This window comes from Schistosoma haematobium, chromosome ZW, assembly GCF_000699445.3.
Source record: "Schistosoma haematobium chromosome ZW, whole genome shotgun sequence".
NCBI lineage: Eukaryota > Metazoa > Platyhelminthes > Trematoda > Strigeidida > Schistosomatidae > Schistosoma > Schistosoma haematobium.
In genome coordinates this window covers 40,203,638-40,223,692 of record NC_067195.1, presented here as the reverse complement: position 1 = coordinate 40,223,692, position 20,055 = coordinate 40,203,638, and the positions used below count along the sequence as shown (strand labels likewise).

General features: G+C 36.6%; 2 protein-coding genes across 2 annotated transcripts; one reads left to right on the top strand and one right to left on the bottom strand.

The window, feature by feature from the left end:
• The first annotated feature begins 2,935 nt into the window (after positions 1-2,935).
• Positions 2,936-3,492, top strand: MS3_00003541 (uncharacterized protein). The gene is made up of 2 exons (XM_051211366.1): positions 2,936-3,085; positions 3,125-3,492. Exons 1-2 carry the CDS (start codon positions 2,960-2,962, stop codon positions 3,320-3,322), a joined length of 324 nt encoding a protein of 107 aa, XP_051071422.1. The 5' UTR covers positions 2,936-2,959; the 3' UTR covers positions 3,323-3,492.
• Positions 3,493-5,113: 1,621 nt separating this feature from the next.
• Positions 5,114-17,689, bottom strand: SUN1_1 (Secreted beta-glucosidase sun1). Its single transcript, XM_051211365.1, has 8 exons — positions 17,619-17,689; positions 17,453-17,567; positions 15,135-17,411; positions 14,939-15,103; positions 12,082-12,501; positions 7,988-8,311; positions 7,101-7,329; positions 5,114-5,804 (listed from the first exon to the last, which is right to left on the bottom strand). Exons 5-8 carry the CDS (start codon positions 12,421-12,423, stop codon positions 5,599-5,601), a joined length of 1,101 nt encoding a protein of 366 aa, XP_051071421.1. The 5' UTR covers positions 12,424-12,501; positions 14,939-15,103; positions 15,135-17,411; positions 17,453-17,567; positions 17,619-17,689; the 3' UTR covers positions 5,114-5,598.
• Between the last annotated feature and the right edge of the window lie 2,366 nt (positions 17,690-20,055).

Sequence of the window (20,055 nt, the reverse complement as noted above, 5' to 3'; positions counted from 1 at the left end):
ACAGGGTATTGTTAAACAGAATGAAGGACTGCGTAGACACCCAACTTCGTGACCAACAGGCAGGATTCCGTAAGGATAGATCGTGTACAGACCAACTCCCAACTCCACGGATCATTGTGGAACAATCAACTGAATGGAATTCATCACTGTACATCAACTTCATTGACTACGAAAAAGCATTTGATAGCGTGGACAGAACAACACTATGGAAGCTTCTTCGACACTACGGCGTGCCTCAGAAGATAGTCAATATCATACAGAATTTATATGATGGATTAAATTGTAAAATCGTGCATGAAGGACAGTTGACAAGGTCGTTCGAGGCAAAGACCGGTGTCAGGTAAGGTTGCTTACTCTCACCCTTTCTCTTTCTCCTGGTGATCGACTGGATCATGAAGACGTCAATATCTAGGGGGAACTTGGGATGCAGTGGACATCTAGGATGCAGCTGGACGATCTAGACTTCGCAGATGATCTAGCTCTCCTATCGCAATTGCAACAACAAATGCAGGAGAAGACGACCAATGTAGTAGCAGTAGGTCTCAATATACACAAAGTGAAAAGCAAGATCCTCTGATACAACACAGCATGCACCAACCCAATCACAATTGACGGAGAAGATTTGGAAGTTGTAAAAACCTTTACTTATCTGGGCAGCATCATTGATCAACATGGTGGATCTGATGCGGATGTGAAAGCGCGGATCGGTGAAGCAAGAGCAGCATATTTACAACTGAGGAACATCTGGAGCTCAAAGCAACTGTCAACCAACACCAAGGTAAGGATTTTCAATACAAATGTCAAGACAGTTCTACTGTATGGGGCGGAAACCTGGAGAACTACGAAAGCCATCATCCAGAAAATACAGGTGTTTATTAACAGTTGTCTACGCAAAATGCTTCGGATCCGTTGGCCGGACACTATTAGCAACAACCAACTGTGGTAGAGAACAAACCAGATCCCAGCGGAGGAAGAAATTAGGAAGAGGCGCTGGAAGTGGATAGGACACATATTGAGGAAAGCACCCAACTGCGTCACAAGACACGCCCTCACTTGTAATCTCCAAGGCCAAATGAAGAGAGGAAGACCAAAGAACACATTACGCCGGGAAATGGAGATAGACATGAGAAAATTGAACAAGAATTGAATGGAACCAGAAAAGAAGGCCCAGGACAGAGTGGGTTGGATTGTGTTTGCCGGCGGCCTATGCTCCATTGAGAGTAACAGGAGTAAGTAAGTATGTAATATAATAGCATAGAAAAGGTCAGAAATGTTGAACGCGGAAAACTTAATCTGTATGGTATATTTGGGCCATACATATATGATTACCCCATGTAATATTTTTTGTTTTTCACATCAACACACAATAGTCTTTTTCCGGTTCTAATATGTATTTCAGAAGTAATAAATAACAAAGTACTGAATTCACCACAGAACGAGTCAGAATAAAATATCATGTGATCTTCACGTAAAATCTGATAGATAAAGTAGGCAAATAGTGAGAAAACAAAATTTTGAACTGGGTGTATTACTCCGGGAGCAAAGATCAGTGCACCAATACCAATCTAAGCAATAGTCTCACAGATTCATAAATGAACCCAAAAATATGGACGAAGCGTGAATTACTGAGACGGTTTTATAAATTACATAACTAAGTCTGAATTAAACTGAACGTATGCAAGATACTTCTGTTCCTACGAAGAAACTAACACAATAGATGTTTGAAATCGAACTTTGTAAATAAGGTGTGTCTAGCTAAATCATTCCTGGAACTGGCAGGAAATGCTCACAGCATCTTCATACTGTCAAATATATTCATTACCAACCAAACACTGACCATATTATTATATTACATATTTCTACGTACATTGCATCGTTTATCAAGTTATTCAGCAATTCTGAGTAATAAGTACATTCTTAGTTGGTAGATTGTTTATCATCCACAGTAAGGAGATTGAAGCAGTCTTACTCATGCATGGATTTAAGCTTACGTGTGGTACATCCATTTCTGTTTGAACCGGTAGGACACAATAATCACGTTAGTTGGTATTTATTACGAGTTGTGGTAACTTCACCGTTTTAATATACAATTCGTCGCAACGTTGGAGATCGCAAACAATCCTGAATAGAGACGAAATTACTGGAAACCGTATTTGCTCCTCAGATTTTAATTTTTTTATATCGAACTTTACTGCTGTTGCAAAGGAACGCGCTTATTATTACATATAACTCAAGCCCTCTGCTTTACGTTGTGAATAAACTGTCCTTCCCCCATTACGTGTAAATACCTTATGTAGATTCGAAGAGAACAAAGCTCTGAAGGAAGCAACACTCCAGTTCTTTTGTGTACATCATGTAATTCGCATTGACTTTGATGCCATAATGATTTTTACCACAGAAATGAACTTCTCGTTGTCAGTGTCTCAGGATTAAGAGATTTGATTACTTGTTGATTGATAAGTTGGTTTGGTTTCAGGAAAACCATACTGGTTCTAGGTTACATAAAAATTTGCCTACAGATTCACCTAAGAAAATAGAAAGAGAGAAGGTAACTAACGTTTAAAGCCTAGGAAGTATATGTATAATTTAATAATTATCTCTCGGTGTTAATTTAAGTTAAAAGTAAGACATTTAATCCTTTTTGTTTTAGAGATGATTAGGGTTGTATGATAAACATATATCTATCTTTGCATATAATATCGACTAATGATCTCGGTAGAGAACTGCTAAGGTGTTGATCAGCTTAGTTCAATGTTTCGTCTAGACTTAACAATGGTATCGTCAGTTTACTTGTCATACCTTTGAATATTGGGGAAGAAATATGAAAGGTTGTCGCTTTGACGATAACTGTTATTCAAATTAATTACATTTAAGGAGTGAGTGCTTGTTTTAAACAATCAAAAGGAAACATTTCAACTTCTGCACCTCTTACTGCGCAATGTCTGTTGAGAGCGCGGAAATGGATACAAAGGAACTCAGGAAGTTAATTGAAGATAAGGCAAACGATGCAATAGAAAGAATACAAACATATCGCGATACATATCGAAGAGAGATGGCTGAGTGTAAGCAGTTTGTGATCGATAAAGTAACAACAGATAGGATCTGGACAGTAACTTGTTCTTAGGTATCTACGTTTTTTGCTGATTTAGAAGCACAAAGTCAAAAACAAGAAATCATGGATGACGAAATAATTCAGAGGCTTATAGTAGAACTCATGGAACAACTCGAAAACATAGATACACTTTTGAGTGAAATTCATATGTGTAGAGATACACTTTCAAAACTAAACGAGATGTTAACTGGAAAAGATGATTTTAACTGAATTACACTGTTGTAAATCTCTACAGGTGTTTTTTTTTGCAAGGCGGAGTGTGAGACGGTTATATATCTCGAAACTAAACCTGAACTGAAGAGTTCAGTCAACTTTTGTTAAATACTTCATTTTTCCTGGAAAGTTTGCGTAATTCTAATAAAATGTTTATTCCGGAAAAATGGTTTTAAAATGGTCATTCAGTCTATTGCGGTTTAATATGTAAGTAATCATCATGACCCAATTAGTTTATGTTGAAAAATGACACTTTCCCAAGATAACAGCTAAATTTTTAATTAGTCACTTTATTTCCACTATCGCATTGTATGTTACCTCACCCGTTCTGCGTTCACGTACTTATGCAAATCGTTTATAATGGAAAAAAAGTCCACATATTGCATCACTCTATCTAAAGCTTGTGTTCTACTATAACTTTGACCACCAACTTATGTCACATTCAATTTGCATTTAAGACGCAGTACATCGACAAAATACTTGTATAAGATGAGAGGATGACACTTCCATCAATGACTTGTCATGCGGTTTATAATGACTGCTCTTCTAAGTCTTGAGAAACTTCCGTAATGCTTCCTTATTTCTACAACTTTATGAATTTATATTTGGAAATATCGATGTAAGGCTACACATTTGACTGTGAATAGTATGATAGTATTGTAATATGGTCTCTCTGTGCTTTCAACAAAATAAGACAATTATAGTAAGCATATAAAACAATGATAAATTCCTGACCATTCAGTTTTAAAAGGAAAAGGCTGTATACCACGAGCTGATTGTTGCAAGTAATGGGTGAGTAATAGCTTTTAAAAGTAATACTCCTTCGGTTTAACAAATAAGACTCTTGCTACTGTTGATGAGTAACTCCACGTAATGTTTTAACCATCGACAGAATATAGGTTCAGACTTATCAGTTGGGCAGGCAATCAAAACTTAAGTTTCAGTGAAATCTGAAGAACTCGCATTTGATTAAATTAACATTCTTATCATTAATTTAATGGACCAATATTGATATTATGAAACTAAATTAACACTATTTCAGCTAATGGGAGTGTACACGTTACTTGTGTTACAGACTGGTACCTTTGTGTGACCACAACTTGAACTGATTCAATCAAGTAGTCAAGAATAGTATATGAACACCTTACTGATATAATAAAAGACTGTAGCAGAACATTATACAAATCATACTATTGCATAAGGTCTCTTAGATGATAATTCGTTAGCATGATAACTTCTAATTAGGGAACGAAAATCGACTTACGTTTGAAACGACTAGCTCTATATCAATCACACAACAACATGGACAGACTTTGCACTAAAATCTGAGAAGTGCAACTATTTTGAAGATAGAGTAAATGTAGCAAACAACTGTGTTCATCCCAAAAGCAGTCCTAATTTGTAGGCGTCTTACCTAGTAAACTTACATTACCAAAGTTCCAAGGGTGCCACAATTTAACTTATACATTAATCATACTCGTTAGTACTAATACAGTGGCTGGAGAACAGCTTAGAACCGTTACGGCTATTAGCGTGTTCTGGCACATAAAAAATTCAAGAAAACTACCATTAGCTTGTAAGGGTTATCGAAAACATCTCAATACATGAATTTTTAAAACCAATCACTAAATATTCTACTTCCAGGTAGTCTACAAAGCACGAGTCGAGTAGAGCCTTACTTGCCATTGATTTTACAAATTAATGTCATAGTTCAAGTGACGGTTTTATAACATCAGGCCGACAAGTATAATACATGTTAATAATGTAGCTTTCCTACTCTGGGTTGTTAAACGATCAATAAAAGGGTAAAGACAGGTGTTCGTATTAACATAGACCGTTCAATTGACATAACTATCTTTAGTTACGAAGATCCCAGATCAATATCAAGGAATAGCTTTGAAACAAACTGTAGAGACGACAACTGAATCTACCACATTTTACAGTACGTTGATGCATTCAAACAGCTTAACCAATTGCATGCATTACGCGAAACCCATTATAATTTACTATATATGGTTTTCTATCCGACTTGGTACTCATATGTAAAAAAAAGACTGGGATATTAGTTGATGAAATGAAAGTGTTCTCGGTATTGTATACATTATAAACAAATAATGTCATATACGTAATTTAAGAATATCAGAAGTAATTGGCATATGTTTGCGCAATATTAGAGCTACGTTAACATCTATTAAAGTACTATGAATTGGACTACTTACACATTAAGAAGGATTATGTATTATCAAAAAGCATACGTAAAGACAAATGCGGCTTTATGTACTTTTATATACAACAGATTCTTTTGATGGAAGAGCATAAAATCGTGAAGGAATATTTTCAAGTAGAGCTCTCTTCCAGTCTCCATTAGTTTCCTTGGCTGCACACATTATCGCATGAATGCAGTTTATGGATAGTGTTTTGCTTTTGCCACTTCCCCATTTTATATAGCGATCCAAAGGTAAACTGACACATTTTATGCCTTGAAGACATCAGGTGTTGTTAAAAAGAACAAAAATGCATAAAGCGCATTATTACGGGACTGAAAAGAAACAAAATCCTTACATGTAATTATTACAAGAATACTCCTCAATAAAAATATAAACAAATTATCTAACGACCTAGCTACATCGAGGGTGTAAACCACCAAAAATAATAATAATAAAGTACACGAAGGGAAACATAAAGAAGGAATAATCACAACTACGGTAGTATAGAAACAGAAAAAAGGTTAAATGTAAATAACAACCCGATGTTTAATGTATATGGGAAGATAAACCATACTAGTGAAATCAAGATTATACGATTCGATAGATAAAGTGGAAAAAGTTATTCTTCCGCTATTCAGGGGACTTATCTCTATCATATATATATAGTAGTCAATTGAAAGATTGCATATCACAATCAAAATCTGATAGATCACATCGAAACAGTATGCAGTAGTATACTAATGAATACTGCTAGAAGCTTCCTTAAATATGAATCGTTTACACAATATTGCTGCGAATATTTGGTAGCTGGTACTTTTTACTAGTTTCCTTTACGTTTCAGAACCTCTGACGAAGTGATATTGTACTGTGGTAGAAAGATGGATTTCGTCATGGAGCACGGAATTATTGCTTTAGTATACCAGGTATATATATATATATATATATATATATATATATATATATATAACAATAAAAGAAACAGAAATTTTATAGTTGGTTATTCGTAAATGCTTCCGAAATAACACAGATATCGATGTTATTATATACACACTACTATGAGCAGCGAGAAAAACAACACCTACAAAGCAACTAATCAAAACCCAAAAAATAAGAATCTCCAGATTACAAGGGACAAGTTAAAAAAAAGGCTTCAGAATATTAAGTCATAGATTCTAAATTTAAGATTAGAGTTGAGAATAAATTACTACGAATACAGCAAGATATAAGCCAATATAAGGAGGAAATAAATGGTACAAATCGAAACCTAGAAAAACAAATTAAAAGGAACCTTGGAATTGCTAATCGCTTAATCTGTTAGACAGTGACACAACGACACCTTTTTCGATGGAATCGAGTCTTGATTTATCTGAATGCTACTGAAAACAAGGATAAGGGAACTCTACTTGCCTAACTTGGCTACTGAAGTTTTGTATTTTGTTATTTACACGATACGAAAAATATAAGAACAAAGGCTGAGAATATGAGTCCATTAAGTTAATACTCAGTCTTACGCAATAAACTCTGATCTTTTCTCGATAATTACCAAATGCAAATCGCTTAATACTTACGTAACTGTCGAGCTATTGCAGAAGAAATTGGTCTCCGAACAGCTTTATCCACTATTGCCCCAATGACATAAGCAGCATTATGGTCATATTCACCAGCTTCAAATGTTTGACGTGCATTTGGCGACAACAGTATAACAGGCTGTTCTAAATCATGAATAGGATATTCATGGGAAAAATGATTGGGAGTGATCGTCCACGGAAGCTCGTTCAAGCTTTTAATAGTTGATAGCTTTATATTGTACATCAAAAGAATGAGACATAAGACTGTAAGTTAGAAAGCTTGTTGATCAAATATAGGACGGAAAGTATCAATAATCATCTTAATTATTCATCTCAATTAATCAAGTGATTAGTTAGCATAATTCGAAAGTTAGACATTTGTTTAATACGAGATTGTATGGATAGAAAACAGACAGGACTGTTGACATAGATTTTTGAAAAATTGTGGCAGGATCACCAATAAGTGAGATTTCGAATCATATTTGAAATTTCGTCTTTATGAACTTCAGGAAACCATCCAAAGTCAGGATGCACTTACAAACACTAGTTCAGAAATACTACTCATCCTAAGTCGTGAAATAATGAACAGATATAGTGTATAATATGTAAGCGTCAAGCTGTTTAAATCGGTGTTTTTAGATGGTCTTAGTGATAGAAAAACGTCTTCATTGTATTTCAACATAATGTCTGACTTCTGAATTTACATGATATTATCACTATATACAAAATAAATCTACAAATAGTAATGTCCGAAAACAGAAAATTAAAGAACGCAAATGTATCCTCAAGTAGCTTAATAATAAGAAGCTGTATAGACTACTGCTCACTAATATCGTGAACAAGTTTCTATGATGGTTACTTATGACTAAAAAATTAAATAGACAAACCTTCGCATTCACACCAAAAGCTTCTTCCATGTAAGCAAACTGATTTGTTCCTTGTTTTAAACCACAAAGCACCATATGGAATGGATGAGGTCTCATTATACGATTCCTGTTCAGAACATACGTCATTTGATTGGAGAGAGACCTTAAATCAACTAATCTCATCTCAGATTCATATGAGAAATCAAATAATAAAGGCTGAGCTGAATCGGGACAACGTATTTCAGAAGCTTGCCAAAAATCCCAATGTGAACGGAAACATTTGTCATCAATTATTCGAAGAATACGGTCACAAGATCCATGTGTTCTGTCAGAGACAACAGTTACCTAGTATGTTAAAATAAAACATGCCTGGTAAACTTAATCTTACTTTTAAAAAGTTTAGACATTCCTTTTTACAAACCAGTAATATTACTGGCGAATACATATCAAGAGTGGTAAATTAACAAAAAGTGTCAAGATAAGATTCAATATAGAGTATGTGTATGTACGAATAAAAGTATCTAACTTTACACAAATTTTTATTTCAACACAGTTTCGTATTAAACATAATCATTACATAGTTTGTGTTTGGTATCACCGTTTCATAAATCAACAAAATTTCGGTGACTGCTTCATTACAGTAGTCGATCAGTCATATACAGCGCACGACCAGGCACATACATGCATCAGTCCAAGTTACCACACCTCATTATCACAAATGAACACCAAATTCATAGAAGTAGTCACTTCAACGGTAGTAAGATATAAAAAAAATTTCATATAAGGGTATGATACAGGGAGAAAGAATTAGTTCGTAGACACGAAACATATAAAGCAGTTTTAATCTCAATTTAAGAGAAGACAAAGAGTGTATACACCTTCACCATTGTGATCGATCCTCAGCCATGTCACCCAAAGTCTCCAACCATTGGTTACGATAGTCGTGCGGACCCCAACCAAGTAGTCTGCATCTACCAATATAGATCAAACCAGAAGTTAGTCATTTTATTTACTATGCCACGTTTTGGATTGGCCGCCCCTAACTTTCTTCCATCCGTCTCCAACATTAGTCAGCGTTGCGCACACTGGTAATCAGTGTTCAAGCATACGTAACACATGATCCAACCATCTCAGTCGATGAAGATTCACAACCTCATCAACTGATTTACCATCATTCTCTAATACCCTGAGTCTAACCCACTATTACTTACCCGCTGATCCCAGCAGATGAAAGCAATATTTATAAGGTATCTGTGGTCAAATACCTGTAGCTTACGGGTATATTTAACTCTTAATGGCCACGTTTCGCATCCGTAATATAGAACAGAATTGCCGCACAGTATACTCGTCTTTTATTTGACAGACCGATATCCCATAGGTGACGTAAGTTGGAAAAAGTCAAACGAGCTTTCTGAATCCATGCAAAGCTTCCGTCAGACACCAACCTATTAAAGCTGATCAGTCTTCCAAGATAAGTGAAGTGGTCAACGCGTTCGACTACTTCACTCCCTATGCTTAGTTCAGGTGTTGACGCAGACCAGTCTTAAAGCAACAACTTGCATTTAGAGGGAGAGAAGCGCGTTCCAAACATTCTGGCATTGTCGCTCTGTGCTACCAAAAGACTCTGTATTTTATCAGCTACTCCACCCAATAGGACTATGTCGTCTGCGTATTCTAAGTCGATAAGTGGACCCTCTGGAAGGAGATCAATGCCCAAGAATTCAGTCGACGAGAACGTAGGTCTATGATGAAGTTAAACAAAAATGGGGAAAGTGAACAGCCTTGACGGACACCACTTGAGGTTGCAAAGACAGATGACAGCTCGCCATAAGCTCTGACTCGACTAGTGGTGTTATAGTAAAGAACCTTCACGAGGTTTATGTACTTCTGAGGTACGCCTTTCCATGACAGACACTGCCACAGAATCTCGCAGTCTACGGAATTAGATGCTACTTTTAAGTCAAGAAAGACCACGATTGTCGGACGCTGGTAAGTATGCCTATGTTCTAGAATCTGACAAATGGTGAATATGTGGTCGATGCAGGCGCGACCAGGTCTGAATCCAGCCTGATTTTCTCGTGTTTGCAGTTCACGAGTCTACTTTAGGGGCACGATAGTTATTTTGGTTAGTATTTTAGATGCTATGTTAGTCAAACTAATCCCTCTATGATTATCACAGGATGATTTTGACCCGTTCTTTTATATTGGGACAATCAGTTATGGTGACCAGTCAGAGCGGATTACGTCCAACTCGCAGCTTTTAGCTAAAATATTAGTCAACCTAATCGCTAAAATTGGACCACTATCCATAAAGACCTCTGGAGTCGATACCCCTAGACCGACTAAATGCGTCCCCGTAATTTATCGGAGGATATAGGTATTCATAATGCCGATTTTGTATACTGCGTTAAGATAGTTTTATTCATTTGACAGTTAAGTGAATAAACAACGGTTGCATAGGACTGACAACTTTAGGATCAGGTAACTGATAATCAACAAAGGAAGCAAGCATCCTAAACAAAACATCATTCAGATGAGAGAAATGCCGCACAGTAAACTCATCGTTTGTTTGGCAGACGGATATCTCTCCTGCACAACAAACGACGCAAGTTGACAAAAGCCAATCGAGCTTTCTGAATCGGTGAAGAGATTTCGTCAGTCGTCAAGTTATTAGTACTGATGAGACTTCCAAGATAAGTGAAGCGTTCGATACGCTCGAACTTAACACTCTATCATTAATTCAGGCTCTGGTGCAGACTAGTCCTGAAGCAAAATTTTGCATTTAGATCAAGAGAAACGCACTCCAAACATATTACCATGTTTGCTTAGGACTGTGAAAAGACTGTGTGATTTGCGTATTCTAAGTCAACAAGTGAACTTCCCAGTAGAAGATTAACCTTTGAAAAGTCAGACGATGAAAGCGTAATCTCCAGAACGATGTTTATAATTAAGTAAAAAAATTGGGAAGTGGAAAACCTTGACGGATACCACTTAAGGTTGATAGTATGGTGAAGTGGTCGAGCGCATCTTCTCATCAGTACTAATAACTTGGTGTCTGACGAAATCTCTTCACCGATTCAGAAAGCTCGATTGGCTTTTGTCAACTTGCGTCGTTTGTTGTGCAGGAGAGATATCCGTCTGCCAAACAAACGATGAGTTTACTGCGCAGCAGTTTGAACCGTTTTGTTTTGTGGTTGTTAAACTTTGCCATTAAGAATAGATTATATTCGTAATTTACTAGTATTTGATCCAAAGTTTCCTTGAAAAATCGCTCATATGTTTTGGGACGACTGAGTTTAGGCTTGTAAGTTTTAATTCACTAGGGCAAACAAACCAGTAGGACGTTCCCTGTACATGAAAAAGTTAACACACTAAAGTATGCACCAAGAGGAAGTTTTACAGCGTACGCCTAACTACTGCCTACCTTGACGGAGTATGTTGCCTAGTGTAAAAGGCTTGAAGAATGCTACGGACAAACAAACCAAGAAATGAACCAGTCTAAAACGTCATTGACAAATGGACTAATTGATGGTAGTATGTGCAACCTACTTGGTTGAAGTCCGCGTCATTTATCATGACCGATCATCAGAAACGTTGGTTGACATTAACTAAAAATCGTGTGTAATGGTGGAGGTGCATTCAATCTTTGTATTCCTCTAAAACATGGGTGCTGAAATCTATATATATCTTCGTTTTCTATGCGTAATTTATTTTATACTACTAATGGTACGGTTACCATTTATACTACTCTAGGATTTGTCTTGGAATAATTTTATCTCGCTGTGTTTGTGTGGTATGGCGACATAAAACAATGCATATATGTCACGTTCTACATTACGTACAGTAACATAACAATAAATGGTAAAAATCCTAACCTCAACGGAAAAACGGATTCCTATTACATGATCGAAATACATTTTATCCACACCAAGTATTTCGGATCAACGCCATCATATACGACATTGAATACAAACAATCCTAATACGTTGATCGAGAGAAAAAAAATAAAAGATCCACCACTTCACTGAATAGTATTACACACATTTGAAAACAAAAACGTTAAACTGACAAAAAAATTCAACAGAACAGACTTTACTGAAATGCTGCGTATCTACCTTCTCTAACTTTTTCATAAGAGCATTTTCATCGCGCTTCTCACACTTGAACAAAAACCTTAGAAATTTTATTCGAGATGTAGGACTGGTGCAGCACAACAGGTCCAGAACATTCCTTTTATTTAAAGACTTCGGAACATCAGCACCTTTCTCAAGCATATTTTGATATTCTGCCATACAAAATTCCAACCTTTCTGTATCCTCAGGTGTAAGGCGACTTAAAACTTCTTCTGGTTTTACTGTTCTGTCTAAAAGATATTCAGGAATTTTAATCTTTGGGAGATATCTCTTTTGAATGATCCACGTTTTCGGAAAACTATCAATGATGGACCGAATGAACATGATTTGGGTGTGATTAATTATCCCGTCAGATGTTGATCAAATATAAGAGGTCAAACTCTTATGGTTGGTTTTATATGCCTGAAAAATATTTCACATGAATAAATACTTGTACTGAACTCTAGAAACAGTAAACGTACACTAAACACAAGATATATTTTGATCACATGGCTCGAATGTGTAAATTCCGATTACTTAAGTGACATAAATTATGTAATACATGGAATTCGTTAATGCAAACACATTGTCAAACCATTCTACCTAGTTGAGTTTATCTATCAAACATGGATTAGTTTGTAATTTTACCTCTTGAAAAGGGAACCACTTTGAGCCTCACTTCCTGTCTAGTTTCACATAAAGTAGCTTGTTATGAAAACAATGGTCAAATTAAAATGACAGTATTTCATAATAATCATTTGATTGATAACTTCTCAACTAAGCATTGATACCAGCCAGATTGTTTGTTTTTACAATATGCAACGTTTTACACTTTATATGACCTGGAAACCAACACCAATGTTACAAAAAGTAGTCGTCATACTATCACTGAATGAGAAAAAAGTACTGAGTGTTTATTACCACAGGTGTTAAACAGTCTACACATATCAAATTAAACGGACTGATGAAATGTTAACGCTTTACTTGAGAGAACATTCTGCAACTGCTTAAGACAAACTATAATGTTGTGACTAACATTACACTAACTATAATTATTTACTTTGGCCAGTTCATCAAAACTGTGCAAGTAGACTTTTAGTTCGTAGGTTATAATCTCGAGAATACTTCGAAAGTAATGAACTTAAATTACATGTATTTCGATTAATTTGTTAGCCTTTACTATTAAGTCTGAAAAATGTATTTTCTATGAGAATGTTTTAATTTGTCATCATATGGGATAGTGGTTTGACAGCTATTTAAAGAATCCGTACCATAATAAAGACATAGTATTAAATAAAGAAATCATCAACATTCGACTCCTAATTAGATTGCAAGTTCAATTCCCACCGCGACTACTTCAGATTGTGCAGCTGGATAATCTCGCATACAACAGGTAAACAACCTGCCGTACTCTGCCTATCGGGTAATACTTAACTAAATAAACCCAGTGAAACTCAACAGACATCTGAAGTCATTTCCATGCTACTCATAATAATGTTTTCCGCAACTTTTTACTGTACATCTAGACATAACATACCGACTATTACTTTTTGTGCATAAAATTTGAGTACATGGACACGTCCTCCATTGAGCTACATTACTTAACTAAACTTAAGTATGAGCCAAGCGTCTGCTTGAAAGCTAGAGACGTCTCATTTTTAAAGCTACAGAAAGTGTAGAAGGGGTTAAAGGCAGTTTTCCTACCAAGTCACCGCTTTACAAGTGGGATTAAACAATTAAGAATAAATTCTAAACAAACAGTGATGCTACAGGCAAAAGACTTACAATTCCATCGGAAAAACACTGACTCAATTTGTAGCGCTAGAGTAACCATCACATAGCCCCTAAACCATCAACTTGCAATCCGTTTTATTGGTGTAAATATGTTGTTTAGTTAACACTTTCCGAGTTAAAGCTAAATAATTTATATTTCTTAACTATCATAAAAATGTTTGTGCATAAACAGATGAAATAACTACATAATCGGACTAGGAGCGCATTGGAAAATGAGCACCAGATGATGATTACTACGTTATAGTTGTTAACATACATTTTTATGGTCTGATTGTCATGTTTCAACTGAATAAATAAGTCCGATAAAAATACAGATGAGTCTGTGACTTGAACCGAGTGTCATACAAGTTAATCAGTCACCATTATCGAAGGAACAACCACGGATTTGTAATGACCCAAGTTGCTATAAATGACATGTAAAGTTACTTCAGTCGTCGACTAGCATAGGAATGTCTCGCCTGGTGTCTGCACTCCCATTCTATAGGTAACTGAGAATGAGTCACTCTCCAAGTGAGAGCTAATGAAACTACCAGGTTCCCTAAACCGAGGTAGGTGGGAGAAGTTTGAACCCGGTATTTAGTAGCTCAACGTAGAACTTATTAACCACTAGACCACTGACCTAGCACAACGCTAGATAGCACGACTCTAAGAATATTAACTGCTTCGGTTTGGGCAATAAAGTTGCATCACAGCTTTTTCACCATTCATGACCATTAGAAATAAAAAAAACCTATGAGGCTTAGTCTTCAGTGCTTTACCACACTGAGTATTTCAATGGCAAATGAATGAATAAACAGTACATAATTTCAATTTAACTAAACCTTAAACTTCTCTATCATAACAATTCAGCCACTCGGAATACACGTAAGATTAGGTTAACCCAGGATCGAGCTTTATATTTTTCAAACATTATGTCGAGTGAAAGAAAAAGTGAAAATTTTCAAAGAATGAATTGTATTAGAAAAGGATTTTGAATGAGATCTTTAAATTTCAACGAGAGCAAAAATAAGTAACCTTAAAATTAGTTATTAAAAGAGAATAGAAATCCAGAGTATCCACGACTAACCGTTTTGGTTCTAAGAAGAATGTTGAATTTCTTTTGAAGGTATCAAGCATTCTTACCAACTAATAATTTTGTGTTATCCCCTCTGGTTTATAACTTCACTGAGTGATACAGTGGGCAAAAGGTAAATGAGGAAGCCCCATCTTATGTGACCTACATATTGGTAATCTATTTATCTGAATTTTCGTAACTTTCATACCAGTAAATGGCCCATTAAATGATACTGCAATCCAAAAATGAGCAGAGATCTACTAAAATGAGAAAAACCTTGTGAACATGAAACACTAAAACAACAGGTTTATCATTTATCCATATTGTCAGTATTCGATTTTCAGAGCCTCTACACAAATCGCAAAAGTATTAGTTGGTTTTTTCTGATCTAGGTCTATTTACCGACCCCAAGAGTTTCCTAGGTCGTAAATAATAGCATTTCAACTACTCAGTGTATATTTTAAAAAATGATTTCTAAACACAAAGTCAAATGAGTGAGCACACAATCAAGTGGTGATAGACAACCATATATAAAAGTGAAGAAACTGCGTTTTAACAGTATCGAATCAAAGAGTGAGGAGACTAGGTACAAATCTAAAACACTAAGGTAGTACTGGCAGAAAGAAGGGGAATAAAATTAGAAGGTAGATATGATCAGCCATTTATCATGTAAGCGTTAATTTTGTTTGGATTTTCATGAGAAATCATAGCTAGCAGAGCGGAAAAGTTGACAGATGGGTAGAATACTTCGAGGAACTCTCGGATAGGCCAGCTCCACTGAACTCACGGAACATCTAAGAGTACACAAAGACCTTCCTACAGCTATCACTCCACCAACGATCAGAGAAATCAACATGGCCATCAGACAAATCAGAGTGAGAAAGCAGTAGCACTTGACAATATACCAGCTGAAATACTGAATTCAGACATCGAAGTAACTACAAACATGCTCCACGTTTCATTTAGAAAGATTTGGGAGGAAGAACAAGTGCCACTGACAGACTCAAAAGAAGCATATCTCACCAAGATACCAAAGAAGGGAGACATGAGCGAATGTGAAAACTAAAGAGGCATCACACTACTATCGGTAACGGGAAAAGTTTTCAACAGTGTTGCTAAGCAGGATGGGAGATTCAGTAGACGCCAAGCTTTGAGATCAACAGACCGGATCCCGTAAGGACCGGTCGTGTACAGACCAAATCGCGACACTACAGATCATTGCTGAATAATCAATTGAATGGAATTCTTCACTGCACATCAACTTTTTTTACTATGAGGAGCACTTGACAGTTAGGATAGGAGGACTCTACGGAACAATCTTCGACACTATGGTGTACCTGACGAAATCGTCAATATCATCCAGAATTCATACGACGGACTACTCTGAAAAGTTGTACATGGAAGACAGCTGACAGAAGCATTCCAAGTCAGGACTAGTGTCAGAAGAGGCTGCTTACTCTTCCCTGTTGTTGACCGGATATCATCAGCAACAATTTTTTGCGGGAGAAAACAAACCAGCTTACACCTGAAGAGGAAGTTAGAAAAAGACGCTGGAAATCGATAGGACAAACAATAAGGAAATGAAACTGTGTAACGAAAAAAGCGTTAACTTGGAATCCGGAAAGTAAAAGAAAAAGATTACATTAGGTCGGGAGTTGGGGGTAGAAATCAAAACGATAAGTAACAGCTGGAAAGGACCGCCCAGAACAAAGTTCGGTGGGGAATACTGGTGGGCGGTCTATGCTGCTTCACGAGGTGCAACAGGAGTATGTGAGCTGTCATTAGGTAACCTTAGCGTCATTGTGTATAAATTAGTCCCACCAATATTTGTGTGAAAACAATTGTACATTTTCTTTATCCTAGGACTAACATTATGCTCCTACTTTTCGATTAAACAATCGACCTGTTATAATCAAACAAACGCGTTTGAGCACCCAACAAATATCTCCGGAAAAGATATTCAATGTGTGTGACAGTTCATATCAATACGAGTATGTTACATACTAATGGAAATTAAAATCTTAATTCTGAATGGTACTGTGATATGAGAGTTGTTTGTCCTAAACCATAATCTGGATAGAAATTAGATAAACAATCTATTCAAGATGCTTTATTAAACACCGGTATGGTCAAAATAAAAGCCCCCTGTGGATGTCACAAACCCTTGTCTTGAATGCAACTCCATGAATGTCTACAGTCCATTGGTAAGAGTTTACAGGACATCTGCTTAGTTATTTTACAATGAACGGTTAGGAAGGTTGGGCAAACCCAAATTAACCACCTGTAGACTGAGGAGCAATCTGACACCGACGTACCTGGCCTATTTGAATATAATACTTTTTCCAGCTACTTTACTAAGATTCATGATACATCAGGTGATTTCACAACACAATATTCATTGAGTTCAAGTAATCCAAACGCGCAATCCGCTTTGGAATATACTACAGCAAGCGTCTGTAACTACGTCGTAATTATCTGGTGGAAGCTAAATATATGCCAAATACAGTCAAAAAGATCAATCCAAACCTTTAGTTCTTCACACTATAAATGTTAATTAAGACCTGAACTGTTTACGTAAGAACTACCAAGCGTCTTCGCATCCTTAAAAAAGCTTCAAAAATCTTTGGCAATATCAATGAAACTGAATAACAAGAAAAATATGTCTATAGTGACTTGGGTCATAAGAACATACTAGGCCCACAGCGTGAGGAACAAGGTCAGGGTACCACCTTGTACTTTAGTTTAGCGCGTTTACTGTAGGCTTACTAACAGCAGTTTAAAACGTGAATTTTCTCTTACAGAAAAAGTTGATTGTCTGTTTATTCAGTTCTACGCCTGATGCAGTGATTTTTAAGTTTTAGTGAATGACTACTCCTAGCTCCGTCCGTGTCTGGATACTAGATAGCTCAATGATTTTCACCGTGTAAGCATCTGTCTTGTTGTCTAATATGCAACATAATGTACTTGGCCATTTACATAATTTCTGAAAGTTAATTTGAAGATCTGAACTATCAGCCCCATTATTTGTCTTCCCTTATTTTTTGATATTTTCGGAATAAAATAAAACTGATGAAGAGAAGATACTAGGAAAGTCATTTACACACAGCAGGAATAAAAGAAATGCCAGGCTGTAGGAAGGTATGTTCATGAGCCATCAATAATCCATTCTAAAACCGTGCAACATATTCAAAGAAATGAGGTTTTCGACGAGATATACGAAAAAATCCTTTCGAATAATCCTTTCCAGAATATTGGCAACAATTGTGGTTGGGCTCACGGCAAAGTAGTTCTCAGGTTTGCGCTTCATACCTCTTTCAAAGACAGAAATTATTATGGGGTTCTATCAGTCATTTTGTAGTCTATCTTCGATTACGGGAAAGTTGAAAAAAACATACGTAAGGAACTTGTGATAGAATTTGCCTGTTCATTTAGTAATGTAGAATGCATTTCATCGGGTCCCATAGTTTTTCCCATATCAAGCTTATTTAACAGACCAAAGACGTTGGGTTTATTAATGGCCACAATGTCCTTAATTTGGATAAGAAAATTTATATGGACTATAGGGAAGGGTATCCCCAAGTTATATACGTTGCTAAAGTGGTCATAGAATATCGGAGCCTTATAGGAATCGTAGTACTATCATCTCCACATAATTTTAGAGTGCCGCCTCGTCTCTCAGTCCCTTGGTTTATGTACGAATATGAGCGTTCTGGTTATTCTAAAGACTTCTTAACAAGCCTTGCTTCATACAAACCTCCAGACTTGAACAGACTGTAATCACAAATACTTTGTGTTTCTCTATATTGAAGTTTTGCCTCGTTCGAACCCTGTAACCTAAATATCCCCTAGATTCTTTTCCTCCTCTAGAGGAGGGTATGAACCTCCTTAATGAACCGTGGTGGGGAGTTTCCCACATTCTTTTATGTAGTTTAATGAACGTGTGGTGTGGTAAAGTTTATGTGCAAACTCCTAATACCTCTCAAGCCATTTCTACCGGGAATTCTGGTTCTACCGTACAACATTTTGAGGGTGCTGAGAGTATGATTCCTCGTAGACTTGCCTTTCAAACATTTGATCTGGCTTGGGCCGACACACCGCTGTTTTAAACGATACGAAAATCAGAAACTGGAACTGGATGATCACCGTTACCTAGGGGTGACACGATCGTGCTTTGTGACGTGATCCTCATAGTAAATGTGATTTGAATTTCGGATCGCAACCAGTTGCTTCTTTCACACGTTGCACTAGGGCACATGTAAAAACCGCGTAAACTTGTTTTTGTTTGGGAGAATCTTCCAACGACCCAGTCCTTAGGTTTTTCTAGGCCACAGCAGGTGCATTAAAGCCTCCTGAAATTAAACACTGACCACTTGAGAACCAATTGTTGAATATGTCTAATAAGACCTCATTCATCTCACAGTTCGAACTAGGGTAGACCAATTCAATCAGCAGCTCTTGCCAGTTGCATTTCAAGCGACAACTGACTGATTAGTAAATTCCACTGTCATGTGATATTTTTTCAATAACGATGAGGAGGTGGTATCTCTCATGGATAAGGCTACTAATTCTCTATCACTCTCCCGGGTTTCGTCCGCCCTTCTTCAAGATCACGTTCTCTATTGTCTACAAACTCAGTAAACCAAGTTTCAGTAATAGCGATTTCATTTGGCCAGGTCGAAACTGTCTGTGTATCTAGGTGCAATCACTTGTTACGCAAGCTCATAAACTTTGTGTAACAGATTCAAAGGCTATTTGAATGGATTCGTGGTTCATTCAAAGAGGTTCCAACGTCGTCTTCTACTTACATATAATCAGATGAGGACTCACCATTTTAAAGTCTTTAATTTTTCAACTTCCTATTTTTTCACTGAGCGTTGAAAACTTCTTCGTAGAAAGAATCTTTTGACCCATTTAGTTTTATATCTCTCCTGTAGTATCTAATAATAATAATACATTTGTACAAGGGCGGGCACACTCCATTTTTATAGGCATGATCTGCATTTTGATATTTAATTGCCATCTTTATCCGCATGGTCTGATTTTCTTTCAAGTCTGTCTGGCTATCTAGTCTCTTGACGTTTCGCATGGTGATATCATAGATATCTTGAGGCATAAGCTAGTTAAGAAGA

Excerpts from the sequence above, each read along its gene's own strand:
- MS3_00003541 (XM_051211366.1), top strand. The coding sequence starts at position 2,960 with ATGGATACAAAGGAACTCAGGAAGTTAATTGAAGATAAGGCAAACGAT. Across the intron at positions 3,086-3,124 it reads AGCAGTTTGTGATCGATAAA|GTATCTACGTTTTTTGCTGA; the intron begins GTAACAACAGAT and ends ACTTGTTCTTAG.
- SUN1_1 (XM_051211365.1), bottom strand. The coding sequence starts at position 12,423 with ATGTTCATTCGGTCCATCATTGATAGTTTTCCGAAAACGTGGATCATT. Across the intron at positions 8,312-12,081 it reads TTATGAAAAAGTTAGAGAAG|GTAACTGTTGTCTCTGACAG; the intron begins GTAGATACGCAG and ends TTAACATACTAG. Across the intron at positions 5,805-7,100 it reads TGCAATAGCTCGACAGTTAC|GCATAAAATGTGTCAGTTTA; the intron begins GTAAGTATTAAG and ends GATGTCTTCAAG.